The 18,675-nt window shown below is 50.1% G+C and overlaps 1 protein-coding gene across 5 annotated transcripts in view; it reads right to left on the reverse strand.

Moving 5' to 3' along the window:
• Positions 1-10,680: 10,680 nt before the first annotated feature.
• Positions 10,681-18,675, reverse strand: part of RALGAPB (Ral GTPase activating protein non-catalytic subunit beta) — a 64,582-nt gene continuing 56,587 nt past the window's right edge. For all 5 annotated transcript variants that reach the window (XM_071455522.1, XM_071455524.1, XM_071455521.1 and 2 more), the window contains 3 exons: positions 16,869-16,947; positions 16,311-16,459; positions 10,681-14,690 (listed from right to left, as the gene is read on the reverse strand). In XM_071455522.1, coding sequence (XP_071311623.1) covers positions 14,497-14,690; positions 16,311-16,459; positions 16,869-16,947 — 422 coding nt within the window. In that variant the 3' untranslated portion in view covers positions 10,681-14,496. The remainder of the gene's footprint in view (positions 14,691-16,310; positions 16,460-16,868; positions 16,948-18,675) is intronic.

Here is an 18,675-nt window from a genome sequence, read left to right on the forward strand (position 1 = left end):
TGACAATAGAACAGCCCAAAGCCAAGAACCACCAGGGTGTCAGTTCATTACTGAGCCCGGTGCTGGCATGGAGGAAAGGCCCCCGCTCCTCCTGATTTGTCCCTTGCTGTGCCAGGTGGAGGACAAGATTTATTTAGGCCCAAAGCAGGTAAATTGTGGGGGAGGAAGAAAAAAGAGAGACAGAAGCCAATAAGAAAAACTTCAGGCACATATTTTTAGGGCAAAAATGTGGGTTTCCCACAGGACCGGTCAGGCAGGTGGGAAGGAATAGGGGCATGAGGAGCAGCCATTTCCAGCAAGTTTCAGCAAGAACAAACTTCAGTGGAATAGGAGGGAGGGTCTTGAAGTGTGAATGTGCTTTGGGAAGTCTCCGGTACCCTTTCAGGCTGAGAGACCATGAAGGATGACCCCAGCCTCAGCCCAGGGTTGTAGCACATGCAGGAGAACACCATGCAGCACTGTGAGGGAGGTGACTCTTGGCATTGTCCCCAGCTGTCACCCTGCCCCACCACTTGCCAAAGGTGGCCCCATCTTCCCTGTCCCCCTAATCCCAGGTGACCCTGGCTCCTGTGGCTGTGCAGGAGGGAGTGGCATGCTCTGAATCGATATTAGCTTGTCAGTTGCTGCTCCCCCGCCCCCAAACACTGGTGGCTTTTACAGCCACTGCCTGGCTGGGGCTCTCGTGGCCCTGGAAGTCGGTGCGCTGGGGCACCTCAGCAAGCAAAGAGCAGCCCCTTGGGACATCCACTGTGCCCAGGGCAGCCTGGCATCAGCCACCCTCCAACAGCCCCGCTGTCCCCTCCCCATCCCCACCCTGCTGGCTCTGCTCTTGCTCCCCTTTCATGGCAGTCAGTCATCAACCATAAATGTTGCTTTGTATCCCAATGGCCAACAACTGCTTAGGGGGGGAATTAATACTTAATTAGACAAAATTATAAAGAAATTTATTTTCAGAGTGATAGCACATCTGGCCTGATGTGAATTCCTCCTCACTGGGGTATTATTCTCCCAGGAAAAGGGAGCTGCTTCAGTGCTGGGTTTATGCTGGCACCAAGACACAGCTCAGCAGAGTTTTGCTGCAACAAATTTCTGCAGAATGAAGACTGGTCTGTGGGTTGCAAACAGCCATTCTGGGTGGTCCCCATATCCCCAGTGTCCACAGCCTTGCAAGAAACCTGCATAAGATGGATGTGCATGATGGCTCTGGACCAAATAATTAAACTCATCCCCAGGGTAACCCAGCCTGGAATTATTTTAGAACTATCAGGAACAGCAGCACCAGTCACACTAGTGGTGGATGTGAGATTTAAGGCAGAAGAACTCTGGTATTTTTAAGGGAAAACAGCTCCTGGCAGAATATGCTGACCTCCCAGAAAACCAACCGTGTCCTGGGCTTCTTTCCCAGCAGCATAGGCAGCAGGTCGGGGCTGGGGGGGGGAATTCTCCCTCTCTGCCCCACTCAGGGGAGACCCCACCTGCAGAGCTGCCTCCAGCCTTGGAGCCCCCAACACAGGGAGCACACGGAGCTGCTGGAGTGAGTCCTGTTGGAAGTTAGGATTTTTCCTTTCTCTCAGGGAATTTTCTCCCATATGTTGCCTAAGAGATGATAATAACCAGCTACTAAAGAGAGACTAAAGAAGTGGCCAAGATGGGGGAAGGGGTGAAGCTGGCTTCAGCCACTTCGCCGGGGGCTTTTCACTTGGGAAGGGCAGAGATACTGCGACATTTTTGGCTGGTGAGGGGCTGGGCTTAGCTCCTCACTCGCTCTCTCTCGTTCTTGGGATCCAAAGGGAACAGTTGGGTAGCTGCTACCATGGGGAGAATTTGCTGCCACCACAGAGTCCAGCCCGGCACTGCTTCTTCCGTACTGTGGATGAACATCTGCTTGTAAGCAGCCAGTGAACTGGGACCTTATTAACTCCCAATCTGACTGGAAAGGACTCTCACAATCTACTCGAGTGCCTCAGGGGAAAAACCTGGGCTCCAAACCCTTCCCCCTTCCTGGAAGGAGCATCTCCCCAGCTGTGTGTGGCAGCTGCTTGCAGAAGCTCAGCTGCCACTGCCCAGCCCCGCTGCTTTTTGCCGCTGCCTCCTGAAGCTGCCTCGGGCTTTTTCACCACAGTCTAACCCCATGTCTGCCCGGAACCCTGCGGCTCCTGCTAAGGCTGCAGAATTTTCTCTTACATTTTATTTGTCACCCTGGGTGTGCCCACCTCTGCCGTTCCAGCTGCTTCCAAGGTTCCTGCTGCAGTCCATTTCCCCAGCCAGAGGTGCAGCAGGACCGGCCGTCCCTGAGGGTTCCAAAGGCAGCCCCTTCTCCATCCCTTCCACCCCCGCCCGCCATTGCCGTGCGCAGAGAGGCGGCCGAGCTCGCGCCACAGCGCCCCCTGCAGCCCCGGGGGAATCATCGCCCCGCCCTGCCCGGCCGGGAGCCAGCAGCGCCCCTGCTGGCTGTGCCCGGAACTGCACCGCAGGGGAAGGTGCCTGCAGCCGGGACCAGGCCGGCCCTGGGGCTCTGCGTCTGCTCGTTGGTGCTGCTGGGCTTGGTGTTGGCTTGCCTTGTTATACACACACACACGCTAGTAAGGAACTGCTATTCCTTTTCTGGTATCTTTGCCTGAAAGCTCCATCGTTTCAAAGTTATAATAATTCAGAGGGAAGGGGGTCATATTCTGCGTTCCAAGAGAGGTTCCCGCCTTCTTTGGCAGACACCTGTCCTTCAAACCAGGACCGTCCAGATAAGAACACAAAGATGCTCCAAGGGCTGGAGTCCCTCTATTCTGGAGCCAGACTGGGAGGGCTGGGGATGTCCATCTGCAGAAGAGGAGGCTCTGGGGAGACCTTATAGCCCCTTCCAGTGCCTAAAGGGTCTCCAAAAGAGCTGGAGAGGAACTTGGGACAAGGGCCTGGAATGCCAGGACAAGGAGGAATGGCTTCCCACTGCCAGAGGGCTGGGTTAGATGGGATACTGAGAAGAACTTCCTTGTGGGGGTGGGCAGGCCCTGGCACAGGGTGCCCAGAGAAGCTGTGGCTGTCCCTGGATCTCTGGAAGTGTCCAAGACCAGGCTGGATGGGACTTGGAGCAGCCCGGGACAGTGGAAGGTGTCCCTGCCCAGGGCACGGGGCCTGTACTAAATAACCTTGAAATGTCCCTTCCTACCAAAATCAGTCTGTGATTCTGTGTTTCCATGTTTATGTGCATGGGTAGGGCTGAATAGGGCTGTACAGGGCTGGGCTGTGTCCTCCCTGTCCCTTCTGATGCATGAAGCCAAAGGCTGAAAGCCATCCTGTGCTGTCTGGGACCTGCAGCCCTGTGTTCCTGAAAGCCACTTTCAAACTGTGATTTGAAAAGAAAACTGCTCCACATCCTTGATTTCCCCCTCCCAGCTTTCCCCTGTGGTTGTTTGCATTTTTGTTTGTTTGTTTTCGTTGGGTTGGTTTTTTGGGGTTTTTTTTGGTGGTTTTTTTTTGTTTGGTTGGTTTTTTGGGTTTTTTTTTGTTTTGTTTTGTTTTTTAACTTCCCTTGTCATTTTTCCTGCTTATTCTTTTTTCTTTTTGACCCAGGGAGGTTCCCCTTGCAGGGGACCAGGCAGGGTCCATTTCCATGAAGGCAATGCAGTCATCAGGGGGTCCTGGTTAAGCTGGAGGTGTGTGAGGGGCTGTAGGACTGGGCTGACCCTGTTTGGACACGCTCAGCCCCAGTGAGGAAACTCTGGGTCTAGGACAGGCCAGGAGCTTGTTATGACCCATCTCTAAGGCAGGGTAAATTCTTGTTATAAATCCCTTGGAGTGAATTGGAGTGAAATAACACTGAATGACCAGTCTATATAAGAGGCAGATTTGTTTTTAAAAAAATTAATTGTAGCAGAAAGGCAGTAGATGGCTGGTTTTGGTTTTCCTATAAAAGTATAAAAATAACATGAAGAAAATATATGAGCAAAAGAAAGAAAAGGAAAAGACAAGAGTAGATAGATGGTGGAGAGGACACATACCACCACCTGTGGATCCAGTGAGGAGACTTGATCACTGCAATTCCGATGTCTATGGTCAGAGTAATGGTCACTGAACCATTGGGAGTGGAGGCTGTGAAACAAAAAGTCAGGTTATATACAACCAAGCTGGCATGGGAATGCCTATATCCTTCTCCAGGGAGGGGATTCTTTATGCCTGATGTAACAGGATGGGGCACACGCAGCTTTCTGTGGGAGAGTTCCTGAAAAGAGTCCGGGGCTACCTGGGGATCCTTGGTGGTATCGCTCCCCCTCTGTTCATCTTGGCCACTCCTTGACTGCACTTCTGCACTTGTGCTATGTTGTGTGGTCACCATGGACCTGAACAGGAAAATTGGCTCCAAGCTTCTTCCCAGCCTCTGTAGGCCCCCCTTTCCAGGCATGTCCTGTTCCAACTTGCTGGTCATCAGTGGTTTGAGGCATAACAATGCATGGACTCCACTGTCCAAGCTTCTACAAAGCTGGAGAAGTGCCCAATGCTCATCCCAGCCACCATCCTACTCCATTCCCAGCTGCTGCCACCAAAAAATGAGGAGCTTTCCTTGGTATGGAATTGTCGGGGCTTTCTTAAACGTGTCCACGGTGAACAGGCTCTAGAGATACTATTTTGGCTGCCCCAGGCAGTGCCACAGGATGCAGACAGGCAGCATGGGTCTCTGCCAGCTGCAGGAGGCAAAGGGTGGAACTCTGGGAACTCTTCCCAGAAAGAGGTTCCCAAAGCCCATGGGAGGTTCCAACAGGACAGTTTTCAGGCTGTGCATGGAAACAAAGGGAGTGGTGGGTGAGAACCAAGGCTGGAGCTGTGGTGGGGGCAGTAGGGGCTGCAGTGCCTTGTGCCCACTGGGCTTGGCACTTGCTGGATACACTGTGGGGCTTCTCAGGACACAGCTGGTGCTGGGTCTGCCAACATCTCCCTCTTCCTTGGCCGCGTCTGTCCCCAGAAATGCCGCACAAGGGATGAGTAGCTGCCAGGGGCAATGTCGTCACCAGCGGCTTCTCCTGCTGTCAAACTATCACAGACCAGCACTGTCTTCAACAGCTGCTGGGCCTCCAGGGCAGGTGCCAGGCTTCAGTGGAACTTCAGGGGGCCTCAGAGACTCAGGATTATGGGGTGATGAGGTCCTTTGAGGCTCAGGAGGTGCTTAATTCCAGTTCTTGCCCAAAGCAAGGTCACCAATGCAGTTTGGAGTGGGCTGCACATCTCCCAGGATGGAGCCTGTGCCACTGCAGGAGTGCCCTCAAGGAGATAAATCTTGGGCCTCGAGGTTTTGGAGTGGCTCTGCTGCGAGGAGGGGGCTCCGTGGGCTCCGTGGTTCCTGTGCTCCGGGCAGGCAGCTGTGTCGGGGCTGGGCTGCTCCCTCTGCCCCGCCACGTGCCGCTGCTCCATCCCCAGGGGGCTCCAGGCTGTGCCCGCGCTGCCGGGAGCTCCAGCCCGGAACGTGGCAGCCGTGCCCGGTGAGCGGATCCCGCTGCATCCCAGCCCTGCTCCGTCCCGCTGCCCTCAGGGCTCCAAATGTCCTGAGCCCTGCTGCGCCGTGGTGTCCCGCGGTGCGGGCTCCGTGCTCGCCGTCCCTCCGGTGCCCGCGGGCAGGGCCGGGGCCGGGGCCGGGACTCCGGGGCTGCTCAGCCGGGGAGGAGCGGGCAGCGCCGGCACGGCCGGGCCGGGCCCTCTGCTGGGGCCCCTCTGCCCAGTGACTACCGTGGCACCTGCAGTGCTGCTACACGGAGTCGGTGCTCGGAGACAGGGATGACACAGACTCGGAGATCCACGTGACAACAGCGTTTGCTGATCCATGTAAAAACAGTGTTTTATCGCTCAGACCCTCTTTATATAGAGGATTTGGATTTCCCTGGCTGAGACAAGTGACGGGTTGGAATCTTGTCTCCACCCAGCTCCTTTGATAGCTCCCCATTCTGGATTGAATATGATCGGCTGAGGTCCCTGCTTGGGTTTGAATCCAACCTGTCCCTGCCTCAACTGAGGACTTGTTTTACTTCTAGGCTGGTTGAGTTTGGAGGTCTGATATGACCAAATTTCTTTGGCAGCTACAGGCTAGCTGCAACTGTGACACAGTGCCGCCTTCACTCCATCTCCAGCAGGAATCTCATCCACACCAGTGTGCCAGAAGAGTCTCTATGGCCAGTCCTCATCCCTGTTTGTACCTCTGGGGTATTACAGGGCCACGAAAAGCCAGCTGCCTGGAGAGTGGTCCCTCCTTACACCCCAAATTCCCCACTGGAATAAATACAGGTGGTATTTATGAGCAAAAGGCTGGAGGGAGCAAAATCCATCCTCTGCCCATTGTGCCAGTACCAGGGAAGTGACCTGGGTGCCAGAGCCAAGCTCTGAACACACCAAACCCCCAACATCCACTTCCCAGGAGCCAGTGGGAAGTTGGGAAGAAGCTCCAGGAGCTCTTGACAGGCATGTGAATGTGGCCTGGGCTCCCCAAATGCAGCAGCTCCTGCCTGTGGCCAACACATAGATCAGCACAACTTGCAGCCCTCAGGGAGCGATGGGGGGCTCTCAGCATCCTCCCTGCCTACCTGGCTCTCAGAGCAGGACATCTCTGATGGAAGAAGTGGGAGGTTCCAGGGCTCCCTCTGCACCAGTGCTGCTGTCCCAGAGCCCCTGTGGCCCCATGGCCAGGTCGGACAGGAAGAGTTTCTGCACAGCACCACAAATGGTGCCCACCCAACCGCTCCTGGACTCTCACAAGGTGCCAGGAGCAGCTCCACATGCTCTGGATGGCTGGAGCAGAGCTTGGGATCACAGGACACATCCTGAACAAGAAGACCCCCAGGGAAGAGGAGTCTGGGGAGCAGCGCCCCTACATCACACTCTCCCCCACCTGAGCCCCACAGCCTTCAGCAGGAGTCCTTGGTGCTGGCTCTCCCACCATCCCTGACCCCCTCCCACTTGCCTCTGATGGCTGCTATTAAAATAAATTGACAAAATAAACCTAATTTGCACTGTAACTCTGTTTTCTCAACCTGAAAGGCAGCGTCCTGTAGTCGATCAGCAGCAAGTCCCTACAGGCTCCTGCTGCTGGGTAAGACAGAGCCGTCACTGCACTAATGAGTGAATTAGCTAATGAAAACAGTATTTAAAATAATCACAATATTTCTTTATTTGCATGTAAAGATGACATAATAAAAGATAATTAGCAGCATGTGAAACAGTTCTACTACTCAATTTTCTCAGTTTAGCTAATTAATTATCTTAGTAAAATGCATCATTATGGCTAATTTTAGAAAATCCAGCAGCTGCAAGGTCAGAGTGGGAACAATTTCAATTTGTAATTGGAAGAAACATTAAAGTGAGTCAGATAATCTTTTATTAGATAATAATAATAATAATAATGAATCACACAGGCACGTATATTAAGTACTTTAAGAGACAGAAAATGCACTGAATCATTTAATAATGTCATCAAATGGGCTTTGTTAGGGGCTGCTGTGGGAGCATGAGGGAACTGGGCCCTCAGCCCTGCCTGGAGGAACACATAGCCCAGTGCTGGCTTGGGGATGCCTCTGTCAGGATGGGGCTGGAGCACCATGGAGGGTCTGTCCTGGCTCTCTCTGCCCTCAGCTTGTGCCAGCAGCACCCCAGGGCCTGGGCAGGAGGGTCCCAGCCAGGGGAGTCCCAGCAGACCACCCTCCCTCTGAACTGGATGGGAGGGCTGGGCAGGGACCCCCAGGGCTCACCAGAGTCTGCAGGATGGTTGGGGGAGGCTGTGGGACCCTGGGATGGCAGAAGGGCACATTCTGGCAGGGGGCACATTCAGGCACAAGGGCACATTCCCACCGGCTCCTGGTGGGAATTCCCCAGGGATGTGGGCTGTGGGTACATGGCAAGGGTGGCCTGTGGTGGCCACCAGCTGGGGACAGGGCTGAGGCACAATGGAAGGGAGCCCAGGACCACTGTGGCACTGACCACCAGCCCCACATGCTGGCCCCACACCTCCATCCCTCCTGGGACATCCCTGCTCTGCCTGGGCTCTGCCAGAGAAGAGTCTTTTCCACCCAAAAGCAGCCTCTTCCCCCCGCTCCCCTTTCCCCAGGGTGGCAAAGGTGAGGATGTCAATGGCCATGGATCTTCCTGTCCCACCAGGACCAGCTCTGGAGACGGTCAGCAATGGGTAGACTGGCCCATCTCTGCCTTTCCAGTAACACCTTTGTAAGGATCCCTGGTGTGAGCCCAGAGCTGCAGTGTCACTCCATCCTGTCACACTCTGCTGGGGTGCCAGGCCCAGCTGGGCCCTATGTGTAGGGTGGGTGCTTTTGGTAGAGCAGAAATATAATAAATCTATTGTTTATTAATGTTAATTATCATCTACAAAAATACATATAATAAAGAAGAAAATCGCATGGCTCTTGGAGGAAGGAGAAAACAGGTTTAAACCTCACTGCACCCAGGTGAACCTCCACCCAACTCCCATGGCTGCTGTGCCCTGGGTGCTGCCCACAGCTTCCAGAGGGCATAAGGGGGATCCCCAGAGCAGCATGAAAAGGCTAAAGCCAGGGCTGAGGCCCCTGGGATGCTCCCGGTTGCCACAGCAACATGCTGCCTTCCGCCATGATGCTGGGATGTTGTCATGGAGATGACCTGACCCACACCCGGCTGCCCTGGGGTACACAGTCAGTGTGGGCATCAGGCAGCCCAGTGTCACCAGGGACATCCCAGCAGCACAGATGTGGGCCAGGGACACTGGGGGCACTGGCATGATCCAGGGACATCAGCACCTGCCTGGCCTGGACACACCCTGCACTCATCACTGCAGCAAGTGTGCTGGGGATGCCAGCAGCCATAGCTCATCCCAGTTCCACCTTCAGCCACTTACCTGACACATCGTGACAGACATTTGTTCACTGCAAGCAGCCAAATGTTTTCTCAGTTTAAAGCAGTAACTAAATTACATTTCACCCTGGAAAATTATCTGTACTGCCATTTGGCTTCATTTATGGTGAAAACCAGCTGTGCTACAGCGAGAACAGGCATCTTGGGTGTTGGTGTGCCATGCTTCTGCTTCCTCAGGAAGTTTATAGGAACAGCTGATGAAAATAGAGGACACTGGGGAGGAGTCATCTCTTCTACACTCCCATGGCAAACCTGCCACCAGCTTCTCTGCTTGACATGGGGTGCTGCCAGCTGATGTGTGCCCCACAGAGCAGCTCCCCTTCATTAACAAATCAGAAGTTAAATCTCATTTCTGGCTGGGGCAGAGGGTACAGCCAGGGCTGCTTCACACTGCAGCCACTCCTGCCTCATCCCAGGATTTATTATTCCTGTTCTTGCAGCAATCACTTGGTGGTGCCAGGTCACTCCACTCACATGGAATGGAGCACCTGAGGGGCATGAGGAACCTTTCACAGAAACCAAGGAGCTGCTTCTGGCTGGGCCCTCCTGCCCTGAGGACCTGGAGGCCACTGGAGTTGCCTTTGAGTTCCTGGGCTCAGAGAGGAAGGTTGTTCCCTACTGTGCACCTACACAGGCCCCATCTGCCAAAACACCACCTGCTCCAAAACCTAGCTGATGGGAGACCCACTTCCAATCCAAACCCTTAGGTGAGATTTCCAACCTTGCAAAACAGTTAGGAGTATCAATCCCTCCCCAGTAGGAAAGAAAGCATTAGGCTCCAAACCAGCCCCAGAATGCCCTTCCTGTGCCTGGCCCTGCAATTTGGGACTGCAGAGGAAGATACTCAACTGTTTATCACTCACGTTTGTGATTCTTCAGAGATCACTGTGGGACCTGCCTTAACCTTCTATCCTGGTTTAGGGCAAATTTGGGAGAGAACCTCCAAAGGGTTCTCTCTGAACCCATCACACCTTCCCTGAAGTATTGTGGTGAGGAGCTTGGGAGGATGGCACCAGCTGAAGTTACTGAAGATGAAGCCAACAGGAAAACAAATGTTCATATATCCCAGCTTGAGGTTTATGGACAGTCACTTCAGTGTTTTTGTTCTAGTCCTCAGGTTGGGCAGCTTGGGCAAAGCACCAGAGCTGCTGCAAAGGTGAAATCCCAGGGAGGATTTCCCAGCACAGGGCCCCTGCCAGAGAAACAGCCCCTGCACTGCAGCAGCAAAGACCAACACACTTAAGTCCTGCAGCCCTGACCCACACTGGGAACTCATCCCCTCCTTAAGGAGCTCAGAGATGGTCCATGGGGATCTGGCTGGATGGCACCAGCAAACCCTCTCTCTAATCCACCCAGTTCCCCAGGGCTCGCTGGGTGCATCACCCTCGTGGGACACAGGCCCCAGCGCTGCACAGCTCCTCTCCAAATCCAAAGCTGAGGAGTTCTCTCCTTTCTCCCCTCTCTGCCCAGACAGCAGAACCCTCACCCTCACAGGACTCTGCACCTGAAGCACACAGCTCCTCCCTGTCCAGGTGGGTGTCCACACTAAGATGGGAAGCAGCACATGGAGTGACTGGAGAACACTGGCAGGAGCATCAGGCTCCCTTCAAAAGCCACTTAAATGTTTTCACTCCCCAGACTACTGAAATGCAACATGATTTTCTTACCAATGAGCCTCACTGTTCCCAGAGCTACTGAGGTGTGTAGAATTGCACACCCTCTATCTCCTGTTGTCCCGGGAAACATCTCCATTGGAGAATTTCAACCAAGGTTTTGGAAAATACTAAAAATTGACCAGTGCAAAGTTACTAGATAAGAATCTTTAAAATTTATTGGACTAATTGTGTTACATTCAATATTTGATGTGTTTCTTCTGGACAAAGAATTGGCATAAATACAAACAAGCCTTTGTGTGCCTTCCCTAAACAAATAAGAGATAAGGTACTAGAGACAACAGAACATAGTTCACATCTTCATATTTACATTTTACCTTTACTTTACAACTTAGCGCCAGGAATATTTACAGAAAAATACAGTAAGAACAGAACGTTCATGTCTTGGCAACATATAGGAATTCATACAAATTGTCTATGATTGAAGCACATGATATCTGGCATTCTCACTTCTAATTGCTCCTGCTAAATCCATGGGGAAAAGGGCTGTGTTTGCCTTCAAAGGTATCACTCAATTACACAATCAGGAAAATGTATCAAATTTGTCTGTGAGGCTGAAATTTAGTTTTCTCCTCCTCCTGGGCATGCAGAACCTTGTGAAAAGAAACACTGTGACCTACGGAGCATCCAGCAGGTATGGCCTGGGGCAGCCAGGGCTGCTCCTCCCTCCAGCCTTGCACACTGCTACCCACAGATGCACCAATTTCCACAGGCACTGTCCTCCCCCTCTCCTGCTTGCTGTAAGGTTCTAATGCCTTCCTAGAAGTACCTCTAAAAGAATGGCTTTTCTTTAAAAGTCTCTATTAAGGTACTAAAATGTAAATTCAACACTGTCTTTAACAATGTGACAGTGGTCACTTCCTGCTCTGTTTAAACAGAATTATGGACTCAAACTGAAAGGCTGGATGAAAAGCAGCCCCAGGTTAATTACTGTGGAACACTTGCAGGTCAAGGGGTGGGGGGTGGTGTCAGCCCTCATCCCCTCTGATGGACAGGGATGCTGACCCAAGCCACTCAAGCATCAAGTCAGGAATTCTACGCAGCAGTTTGTGATATTAAAAAAAAAAAAAAAAAAATCTCAATTCTTGGATAACTCTTGCAAGTCATCATGGAAATAAACCTCATTTGCTCTGACCCTTCACAGGAAAAGCTCTCAAGACAGTACCCTGGACTAGCTAAAGCCATTGGAATTCGGTCAGACTTTGAGAGGGGATGGATATAATTCCCAGACTGGTGGGGTGCATTTTGTTATGAAGCCTGAGACCTCCACACATCCTGGGGAAGGAGTAACAGTCCCTGCAGGCACCCCTGCACTGGCACAGTCTGCCCAGGGTGCCCACTGCTGTGACCAGCACCCAAACCATGAGGGCTGGCAGCACAGTTTTGCATCACATTTTTATACTGAACTGTGATTTTCCTGAAGGCTCAACTTTCCAGAGAGCCAATCCCACCACGTACAGCCATGTCACACCACCTGTAACCTGCTCACCAGCTGGTTCTACAACTCAACTGATACATGAGACATCCATCCCCTGGCACTGGGAGTGGCCACAATGTGCCCAAGTTCCCTTCTTTCCAGACTCCTGCCAAGTCATTTGGCTCTCACAGCTGTTACTGCTCCCATGGGTGTCTTTAGGTGAACATGGAAATAGACCCAAGACAACCCTTCAGCCAAGCACAGGTCTTTTTAAAGAAAGTAAATCTTCAGGCAGTCCACTTGACTATCCCTATCAGAAACCACTCAGGGTTTGCCCCAAGGCCCATCTGCATTTGTGACTGCTCCCAACTACCTGGCAGCTGTGCTGCATCTGCCAGGGCTGTAACACTCAGCCATGGTAGGTGGGGTTGCTTTTACACTATCAGGTGCAGACACAGGGGTTGCTCAGGATGTTTATTGGTTACACATGCACTGCTCATGCCTTTTAAACCAGTGGGCTCAAGTGTGTTTGGCCATTAATTAGCTCTCATAGATACATACACAGTGTGGGTAAATTTAGCGTCCGTGCATTCAATTGCTCCTGGCAACAGTTTGGCAGAGGAATGAGGCTGTCCAAGTTCCCTGCACAGCTTGGCCAACGCGCCCAAACACTGACCTGGAGCTCCTTCTGCCACGTGCCACCTGGGCAGCACACAGGTATGGGCCAGCTAGCACACATCCTGATACAGGGGTTTTCTTTGGGTGGTTTCATTTTTTCACTTTTTATTCATCTGGATCAAATTCCAGAGCTCCTGAATTGAGAAGACAGTGCACTTGTTCCTTGCAACAAGCACACATCACCTTGGCTGACCACCTCAAAGTCCTTCCACATGTATTTTTAGGGGCCTGTTTCCATGAACTCTTTGTGAAAAACCACAAGGAAAGCCAGGAGTGAGGTCTGTCCTTGGCAGATAAGCTGTAATGAAACAATTAAGACTGCTTCAGGTCAGAACTGTTGCAAAAAGTAGATCTGAAATACCAAAATTTAATGCCTGACAAGTATTACTGCAATGCATAGCACTGTTATTAAAACCACTTTGAAAATAATGTGAAGAGCTCCCCAAATTCCTGCTCACTCATCCTCTTCCATTACCTGGTGCTGGAAGCATCAGGATCCTGCTGCTGTCATGCTGCACTTCCCCAGGAGTGTCAGCCACAATGCACTGCAGCAACACCAGCTGGGATGTGCCAGGATCCAGAGGTGCTCCCAGGGCTGCCTGCACCCACCACACCTCTGAGATCCTAACCATAGCTGTAAACATCTTTTCCCAGCACATCCTTTGAGTCCTGAACACATCAATGCCACAGGCTGAAAACTCCTGACCTAGGTGGAAGGGAAGCAATGCTGCCGAACATGAGAACATACTGGAGATTCAAAACAATGTGAATTTTAACTCCAAAGGGGCTTTCATGGCATTGGAATTAATAGGGAAAAGATGAATTCGTGAATTTTCTTTTTGAGTTGTTTAGTCTGTTTAACAGGAGCTTCTGAAAAGTGTTGTAGAAGCTGCAAAAACTGCTCATGCTATAAATAACAGGGAGGAGGCAGCCCCAAAATCTCAGATTTCAATCCAATGGAAGGAAGGCAAGTGATGTTTATGCTTTTTATGGAAATAGTGAGGAGGTGATACAGATACTTGAAAATAAATTAAGTAGTTGCATTAAAAAGGAATTGAAAAATAAAAATCAAGCTATTAAATTAAATGTGACATTTTGCAACAGACCTGAAAGTCATAACCTCGCTTTTATAGAATCAAAAGCTCTATCCAATAATAACTCTTTTTGGAAAGTCAGTTAATTTCAGGTTATGGTGGTTGTCTCGTATGCAGATGGACTCACTTGGAGCCCTGGTGGGAGTGGCCACATACAGCATCTGGGCTTTGGCTTTCAGGGCCTGCTTCTTCCAAGCCATCTTCCTCCTCTGGCTTCTGGTACACAGATGGGTTACACTCAGTGAAGGATCTTCTGTGGAGCACTGAAGGGGGACTCAAAATGTCTTTGAAGTTCTTACAGGGGAAGTTAATGCTCTGGAACAGACTCCTCCTCCAAGGAAAGATCCTGCTCTCTTGCCCTTGGACACGTGGGTGTAGCAAGGCATCTAATGGCAGGTTGGTTTGTATTCTTATGTCCATCCTCATATGCAGAGATGGCTTTACTTTGATTGTTTTCCCCTCAGAGCAAGACACCTACAGTTCCTAATTAGTTGGGAAAGGATGACTGGGTGAAGAGATTATTTTGCTAGCATCCAGGAAGACTAGAATTCAGTAATCTTCTGAGGGTAGGTGAATCAATTCAATACCCCAACTGCAATGTTTCGGATTCATTTCTCATTCCTCCCACGTGGTATCTGCTGACTTGTGCTAGAACATGATTTCCTGAATTCTGGAGGGCTGAGAAAATTTGTTGTTGCTATTTAACTGTTTTCATTCGTGTAGCCACCAACCTCTTATCTAATTGTCCTGGAAGGATAATGACCTAGGGGTTGCAGTTCTTGAGCCCAACCTCCTGGAAAAGTGAGGTATAAAACTCTGGCTCCAGCTGCCTGTTCCGGTATTTATTGACAATATCTGCTATTTTCTGTTTTCGGCGGACGTGGGGGGGGTTGTATGAGTCACTTTCCAGCCTCTTTCTCCGACAAATATTTATTACTGTCTGTCTCACTAGAAAACCTGAAAAAGAAACAACATTTGAATCAAGTTTAAATTCAGTCCTGCATGCCTCTTCTGGCCTCCCAGGCAAAGACAATTTTGGGTTCTGTCCCATCTAAAGCCAGGGAAGATGTTCAGCACCACCAAGTCAAGAACTTAACTCCATGAACAAATGATAACAGACAGCCATGGTCCCCAGGCTTCTAATGACCTTCACAGTAAAGAAGGAAGAAAGGGACTCACTCAGTGGTACCCTAAACTAACCAGAGGAGAAGGAGCAGTATCCTCAGCTTTGCCAAGAGCCCAGCAGCTGCCTGGAAGAAGCACCCTCGGGACAAGAGCACAAACCCAGGGCAGCCAATACAAGAGTCACAGTACCACAGCCCCAGCTATGCTGCACATCTGGACCTTAGGTGGGCCCTGAGGTCATACCAGGTAATTCCAGGGGAGCCCTGAGAATGAAAAAAGTACCTGTCAGTACCTTTTTCCAGTAGGAATTGCAGAGCCTTCCCCTTGGAAAGGAGATGAGGAAAGACCTGATGGGTTGTGGCTGCAAACAAGTTTCTCTTCCCCTCACTGCCTTGTCACTTTTGTCACCCCTCTGTAACTCACACTGCTGGATGCAGATGGAGGAGGAGGCAGGGAATCAAAGTAGTAGCACTCAAAAGCTGGCAGCTAGCTTTATCTTATTTTATTTTATTCTGAAAGGAAATTTCTATGCTTCTAAGGAAGCAAGTATCCCTTATCCCCCTTGCTGTTTCACAAGCTCCTTCTTAAAGACAGAAACATGTAGAGGACCTCACTGCACTCAAACTACACCTGCTGAACTTAGAGATGAGAAAAATTTCATTATATTAACAGTCCTGATGCAGCAGAAAAACAAGCCCAACTCTAGGAAAACATACCTGATAGTTTTTCAGTAAAAGCCACTGTCTTCAGCTGAATTCATAAATGCTATTTAAGGGGCCAGGTCTGGCTTCAATTTGCCAATCACTGAATTAAGCATACCAGCCCCAGAATCTGAAAGTCACCTCCAACAGCAGGTATGTACAGGTATCCTAATGTTCATTACTTCATTTTACTCTGTCCTGTGTACTGCTCTCGCTGGGTGGAACTTCCAGTTACTGAAGCTAAATAGCACCAATACCAGGACAGGTCCATGAATCTATCCAGGAACAGAGGAAAAGGCAGAGGGCACACATGGAACCTGTTAACACACACCTGCATGGCATTTTTATTGAACACAAGAAAATCCTCAATTGCTGTGGTTTTAATCCCTGTCTGGCTTCTAAACCAGAAGGAACACACAGCATGCCAGCAAAGTAACAAATTCCATAGCACCCTCTAGTGCACCTTGGTTCTCCGTGCTAAATACCAGGGTCACATTTTGGATGTCTCCTATTTAAACAGGTCTGTTCCTACTTCCAACACTCTTTCCTGCTATTCTGGCAGCCAAGTGCTGCCCACCTGCTCCCTCTGCTGTTGCTGCTCCCACTGCTGCTGCAAAAAGCATGGCTTTCATTTGTTCAGCAATGCCTAACACTTTTTCCAAAGAAAGATTCCAGACCACGTACTTTGCAGATATATCATTATTATTAAAAAAGCCAAAAACATGAACATTCCTAAAACCCTTTAGCTTACCAAGAGCTCTCCTACTGACTATCATTCCATCCACCAGTGGGATAACCATGTTGAATTTCCCAGTTGCTCCTTGTAGTTTTATCCTGAATAAGCCAGTGTTTAGAGGATGGATGAAGATCACAGGAACTTCCTTCTCAGGAATGGTAGATCTTAAGGGAAAAACACAATTGTTGAATCAGTTTTAAAGCACTGTTTCAATTAATGACCCCTTTAAGTGTTAAAAGAAAGTTTTAAAATGCCTCATGGCTAAGGCAGCAGGATCCTGGGGCATGTTCTGAACCCTCAGAAGGGCTCTGTCAGCTCTGCCATGCCTATGATCTCTGTCCCCACAGGACTGGAGAGCCCTGCAGTCAGGGTACAGTGTGTATGCAGCATTAACCACTTCACAAGGGAGCTAGTCAGCAGGGAGGCTCATCACAGACTCAGATAATACTGCACATTTTCTATTCTTTAATTTATATTTTATCTGCAGTGATATGAAGAAGTCTTTCACTTTTTCAACCAAAAACCAGTCCACTGAGAAACCAGTAAAAATAATGAAAATAAGAGTGGCCTTACCTCAGGGAAGTGCTACTATTGGCTGTGGTTTCCACACCAGTGCTAGTCTCAGATACCAGATCAGGGAGGGGGAAGTTTTCTGTAAGAACAGGATGCACCAAATAAAGTTTATCTAATACAGTTTTGGATGTTTTTTGGTTTTTTTTTTTTTGTTTTTTTGGTTTTTTTTTTTTGTGTACAAGGAAAAATTATTTATCATCAGTCAAAACCATGCAGTCCTCAAGCATTTATACCACTAGTGTTCTTTGCACAGCTAGCATCTTTGGCTTCCAGTTTCAGCATTCATGGAGGGTACACACACCTCAGCCATCTGCACTCAAGAGATGAGGTCCCAAACCTCAAATTCTCTCAACCCAAAGGTAAAAATCTCTAGAGGAACCATGAAAGCAGGAAGGAGATGAGCTACTTCAACCACAAAAAGATCTTTCCAATTATTGTTCTCTGCATCTTCACCCATTCACAAGTGATCAGCCTCCAGAATACCGCAAGGAGCATTGAACAATACCAACCACTCACACCTACGGTTCCCTTGAGCCCTGATCCCACAAACATGATAGACTTCCTCAAATCCAAGCTCTGTGGATCTCTGCCATAATCTACAACTCTGCTGCCATGCAATTGGTAGCAAAGACTGGATAATGAACATGAATGAGAAAAAAGTAAGAACTTGAGTCCCTTAAGGGGATTTGGCACTTCCCAACACCTTGTTCAGGGGTTAAGAGATGTTGAGAGTTACTCACAAAAGTACAGTTCAGGCAGCAGGAGAGTGCTTCCAGCAGAAGGAGCCTAAGGACCAAATCCAGATGAGGCCACAAAGTGTTGTGTGCACTTAGCTGGGATGCTAAGTGCACACAACAGCTGGAGCAAGCAGAGGGAGATCATGGCAAGCCATGGACACACTCTGAGATGGAGCAAGAGGGAGGGCGGGCAGTTGGACCCAGGGTGATAACCTTGACTACAAAGTGACAGCTTTTCAGTGGCCAGACTCCAAGATGTACCAGAAGCATAAGGCGACAGCCAAGAGCATAAGGAGCATATGGCAGAGCCTCTGGGCTAGGAGTAATTTCCAAGAGCTGCCCTCCCCTCCATCCAACTGCCAGGCTTACTGAGGCTCACAAACTCATTTCTTCAGCTTCAGGCCCAGAACTCTGGGAGATTCCTATGGCTGCTGAAAGAAACAGTCAAGCAGTTGCGCCTGTGTAGCACAGCCGGTGCCCCAGCAGTGAAGGGGGTCAACTGCCACCCAAGAAGGAAGTGGGTCAGGGACACCAGCTTGGAACACACTCTGGGCCAATGTCTGGACAAAGAAATGATGATGCAGAACTTGCTGTTTGCTTCCTGATCTCAGTAAGGCTCTGAGGGACATGCTACGGACAAGGTGGTCTTCCCGAGAATTTCCATCTACACTTAACAGGAAGCTTCCTATTGATTGCTGCTCCCATTCCCTTAGTCTGGAAGGAGCTAAGGCCTTAATTAAGGTCCACCCTTACTGCCAGACTGGGAACCAGGATTAGAAATCAAAGACAGAATAAAACAGCAGTTCCTGGCCAGTCTTGCAGACACTGGTGGGCTAGGCCAGTGCACAGAGACTCTCACATAGCACTGAGGCCAGGCCATGGCTTAGAACAAGTACACAAGAAACTCCTGGGGACAAAGAATTCCTCAACGCTGCTCACCATGGCCATGCCATGGCTGTAACAGGATAAGCAAAGCTGGGTCTCTCCCAGAGCAGCAGTAACCTAAGGCAGAGAGGAAACACCAAACTAAGAAAGTTGCAAAAGGAGCCAGAGCTTGCCTGAGCAACACA

Source organism: Agelaius tricolor, unplaced genomic scaffold (assembly GCF_023055355.1).
Source record: "Agelaius tricolor isolate 1412-34295 unplaced genomic scaffold, bAgeTri1.0.p SCAF_49, whole genome shotgun sequence".
Classification (NCBI taxonomy): Eukaryota; Metazoa; Chordata; class Aves; order Passeriformes; family Icteridae; genus Agelaius; species Agelaius tricolor.